Source organism: Lactuca virosa, chromosome 4 (genome assembly GCF_052849685.1).
Source record: "Lactuca virosa cultivar CGN04683 chromosome 4, Lactuca_virosa_CGN04683_v6, whole genome shotgun sequence".
Taxonomy (NCBI): Eukaryota; Viridiplantae; Streptophyta; class Magnoliopsida; order Asterales; family Asteraceae; genus Lactuca; species Lactuca virosa.
Window position 1 is genome coordinate 397,766,345 of NC_136429.1, and position 4,901 is coordinate 397,771,245.

Consider the following 4,901-nt stretch of genomic DNA (forward strand, 5'->3'; position numbering starts at 1 on the left):
GAATCTCTGATTCTCATTTTTCTTCAGTTAAAAATATTGGAAGTTGGAAGGAAATGAAAAGAGAATTTGGTTGGTTTAATGAAAATTTTCGAAATTTTTGTTTTCCAACTAAGAAGCGGGTATTATTTTTAGAGGATGATAGATTTTCTTCAAGTAAGTGGCTATGCAAGGAAACATACTTCAATGTTGAATCTTAAATGGGTACCAAAAGTCCCATAAAAGTTTTGTCCTTAAAAATAAAAATAAAATAAAATAAAAAAAAATGGGGACAAAATCTTGGTGAAATCTGGTGGATTTGGTTCAATGAAATTATATTGTGTTGAAGAAATCAATTTTATTGTTTTTTGTGTTGGAATTGACAAAAGTTGAAAAAGTTGAAAAGATGGGGTGAAAAAGGACTTTTTCTGAAAAAGGGGTAATATTCTGACATATTGCAGTGAACAGTGGATGCAAGCTGTCATATGTACTTTTGACAGGGGCTAGTTTCGAAACTTTGGATAAATAAAAGGCTCATTCCTGTGTTCGTTCTTTCAAGCGAAAATCAAGAGACAAAGATCAAGAAACGAAAGTTAGTTTGCTCGTCCCTATGAAGCGAAGACAACCTGAAGCGAAACTCAGGTCAAGAAGCGAAAGTCTCAGTTAAGAACCGAACTCACAAGAACGAACCCGAATTTACTATTTATAGGCGAACGTTCGGTTTATTTCGCTTTGGGTATGAAATTGATGCGAATTTGCAATTCGATGTCGGTTCATTGACAATTGATTTGGAGCGAGAGGAACCAAACTGGAATCGCTTCACAGTCGACATTGAAGGAAACATAACGATCTGGTGACAGTTTTTGTAAGCCAACACAAAAAATGTCAAGTTCATTCCTAAAGGGACATTTTAAGGGACCAAAAAATCTTCTTGTAATGTTGTTGTAGAAGCTCCCACTTGAGAAAACACCATTTTCTTGCAAATGATTGGAAAGGCTTCTTGAAAGCAATATTTCAGCAACTGTCACTAAAAGTCCAACAGTCCTTTGTAAACAGCATTAGTGACACTTTTTAGAAGTTGTCACTAGCTTTCAACATGTTGTTAAACTCGAAAAGTGCTATTTGGTCCTCAAAAAATGGCTCCAACTTCATTTCTTGTTACATTTTTGTACAAATAAATTATTTCTAATAACTAATCTATCATCTACAAAAAATAAACTAAGAAAACTAACCTAATTAATTTACTAATAACTAAAATATTACAACCATTTTTATTATAAAACCACCAAACACAACAAACATAATGGCGATTGGCTAGTTTATGCACATCATACATATCAACATACACATTAAAAAATCTTTATTTTTCTAAGACAACTTTAAATGACAAAGGTTGCATGAATTTTTTTTTCACATAAAATAACAATTTTTAAATTTGTCATAGAAAATATGTATAAAGATAAATTTTTAAATTTTTCACATAAAATATCCATATTCTCCAAAAACTAAGATTTCCAAAAATCAAAAATCTATCCAAACATGCAATGTTTCTATTGATACCATTTGTTGGGTTTTTATTCAAAAATAGCTTCAAAAACATAAAAATTTGCAACGGAAGACTTGATAATTTGAATAATATACAACAAGTTTATAACTCACCAAGGACATTCTTGAAAAGTTTGGAAAAAAACAAGACCAACCAAATAAGGGATGAAGAAAAGACAACCTTTGTAGTTCTTTGGGTCCTCTTGGGAGACTTGGAAGTTGATGAAGAATGATGAACTTAAGAGACACCAACAATGACTCAACTTGATGTAGAATGCTAGTTCTTTTGTATAAAACTCTTGAGACTCTTAAGCTTTATGTTCTTATCAAAATAAGAGCACAAAGAGAGCATAAGAAGCAAGTAATATTCATGAGATGAACCAAAAATGAGAGAGAATGCATATCACCATGCAAATTTCGTTTTTCACTCATAAAAGGCAAGAGAAATGCAAGCCCCAAGTATTAAAGCATAAAACAAGGTTCTTAACCACATTGTCTTAAGACTTTTGACCAAACAATGTCCCTATGTCACGAACATGTCCCAACATGCTTTACTAGGTTGATTTCTTTCAATTAAAGAACTGAAAAACCATGCTCTTCCTTTAGACTCTTATTCTCAAAAATAATAGAAGGAAAAAGACAGAACTTTTATATTTTATAAAACCAGTTTATAAAATATAAACTTTAACTTTTTGGTAAAAAACAAAAAAATTTATCTAGTCCGAAATGTTGTACATGGCTTATTAATTTATACTATATGAATTATGTAATGTTATTTGCTAATGAAGATTATTATTTCCTAAAAAATAAATAATTTCCAATTAATTATAAGAGTTTATTGAATATTTATTAAAACCAATTTATAATAAATAATCAGTTATATTAAGTTGTTGTTAGTGTGACCCGTTAATATCATATGGTAATTAACAATATCACTTTAATATGATTCTTCAGCATACAAGACCCTTCACGAATGTCCGTCATAAGACCATTGGTGTGGTAAGTTTTATCGAAGGCTGTCATTCATGTACAAAAAAAAAAAAAAAAAAAAAAAAAAGTTCGTCAACACTCTTTTAGGGAAACAATTACACCATCTACAAAATTATCATAGACTAATTAATTTGTATTTGTAAAATAACGTTAAATTAAATAAGAATTAATGACAAGGATATAAATAATTAATTAGGTTATTTAATTAGACTTTTTGTCAAATAACTAGAAATTAATGAATAAATAATCACAATGATTAATTTGCTATTTACTGATTAATCTAGGAAAATAACTAGAAATTAAGGTTTGAATTAGGATAATGCTACATAATTTCTACAAACCTTGGAGGATAAGAAAGCTGATTTATGGTTTTTCCACTCTCTATATAACGGCGTGGACCAAGGGATTAAAATAAGATAGTTTCATAAGACTACTAGGTGTGGGCAACATGTTATTACATGTTATCACACCCAAATTGTCAATCTCATCATCCTAGTCACAATTTGGTGTTATAACACCCAAGGTGGAAATAACAACATCTAATAACATGTGATAACACCAATTATTTTTTATTTTATTTTTGATGTTTTATTTTTCTATATTTCGAATTTGTTTTTTTTATTTATTTATATTTGAAAAGTAAAAATAAAATTTTAATAAAACTTAAATTAAAAACAACATTAAAAATATTACAACAAAACACAAAAACAATTTAAAAACCTAAAAAGCCAAAAAAAAATAAATAAAAAAAAGATGATAAAACCTATATTTTTTGGCCTAAAACTATTCATCTTCATTTTCGTGACCAACATAAATGTAATCCGCCAAGTCTTCACGGAGTTGCTTGTGTTTTCGCTGATCTTGAATATCAACCACTCTATGTAAATATTTCGATGTCCCCGGTTGAAATTGCACATATCTTGGCTCCGTAGGCGAATACATTGCAATATTGCGTCATTTATCTTCGACAACCATGTTATGCATTATGATACATGCATACATGATATATCGTAGAGTATCTAACTCATAAGGTCTCGCCGCATGTTCAACTATGTGTCATTTTGATTTCAAAACCCCAAAAGCACGTTCAACGTCCTTACGTGCTCCTTCTTGTCGTCTCTTGAAATATTTGTCCCTTGGATCTATTGGGTGTCGAAACGCCTTCACAAACGTGGAATATTGTGGATATATTCCGTCTGTAAGGTAATACCCAAACTTATATTCATTTCCATTCACTGTGAAAGGAGCATCCGGGGCTTTTCCTGACAAAAGATCGTCAAATATTGGTGATTGATCGAGAACGTTGATGTTGTTGTTAGAACCTGCAACCCCGAAAAAAGCATGCCAAATCCATAAATCTTGTGAAGCAACAGCCTCTAATACCAACGAAGGCGCTCCATGATGACCGTTTGAATACTGGCCTTTCCACGCCACGAGGCAATTTCTCCATTTCCAGTGTGTGCAGTCAATGCTCCCAAGCATACCCGGAAAACCATGTCTTTCCTCATGCGCCGCATATAGTTGTTGCATATCATGCAACGAAGGTTTGCGCAAGTATTGGTCACCAAAGGTTTCGACAACACCTCTTGCCAATAAATACAAACTTTCTCGTGCGGTCCTCTCAGACATTCTCATATAATCGTCAACAGAATCGGGCGACTCCCCCATTGCCATAAGTTTAATTGCAGCAAGACATTTTTGCAACCCTGTGAAGCCTCGTTTGCCTCTAGCATCATATCTCATTTGGAAAAATTCATACCTAAATAAATATTAAACATGTAAAAATTGTATTTATTTTATCTAAAAGTGACATTTTGTAAATTATAAAAGTTGAATCAAACGATACCTTGCTTCCATAGCATTGGCTATCCTTTCAAAGATATTTTTTCGCAAACGAAATTTTCTTTTGAAATCGCTTGGCTGGTAGACACAATTTTCCGCAAAGTAATCGTTAACTAGTCGTCTATGCCTTTCCTCACGATCTATATTTAATGCCGCACGTCGCGTGAGTAGTGGAGCTGGATCTGGCTGTAGTAGGTTGTCTGTGTAATACCGGTACATCATACTCACGAACAAATCGTCTTCGTCGTTATCATCGTTGTACGGATGGGCCGGATCAAATTCATCCATAGTTGGTTGATTTTTGTGTTTGTGTTTTGAGTGATATAGAAATAGAGATAGATATAGAGAAATATGTGTAGTAAAAAGAATGAGGTATATATAATAATGAAAATGTAATTAGTAATTTTTTTTATTAAAGTTACCGTTTTTAAACGGTTTGATTTTGCAAACGTTCGATTTTCTACGCGTTAACATACGTTACCATCATCGTGCGAGATAACATAACGTGTAATAACGGGAGGGGGGGGGGGGGGGGGCGTTGTTCCCCC

General features: G+C 32.4%; 1 protein-coding gene across 1 annotated transcript; it reads right to left on the reverse strand.

The window, feature by feature from the left end:
- Positions 1-3,567: 3,567 nt before the first annotated feature.
- LOC145106463 (uncharacterized) lies at positions 3,568-4,641 on the reverse strand. Its single transcript, XM_079043432.1, has 2 exons — positions 4,358-4,641; positions 3,568-4,270 (listed from the first exon to the last, which is right to left on the reverse strand). Exons 1-2 carry the CDS (start codon positions 4,639-4,641, stop codon positions 3,568-3,570), a joined length of 987 nt encoding a protein of 328 aa, XP_078899558.1.
- Between the last annotated feature and the right edge of the window lie 260 nt (positions 4,642-4,901).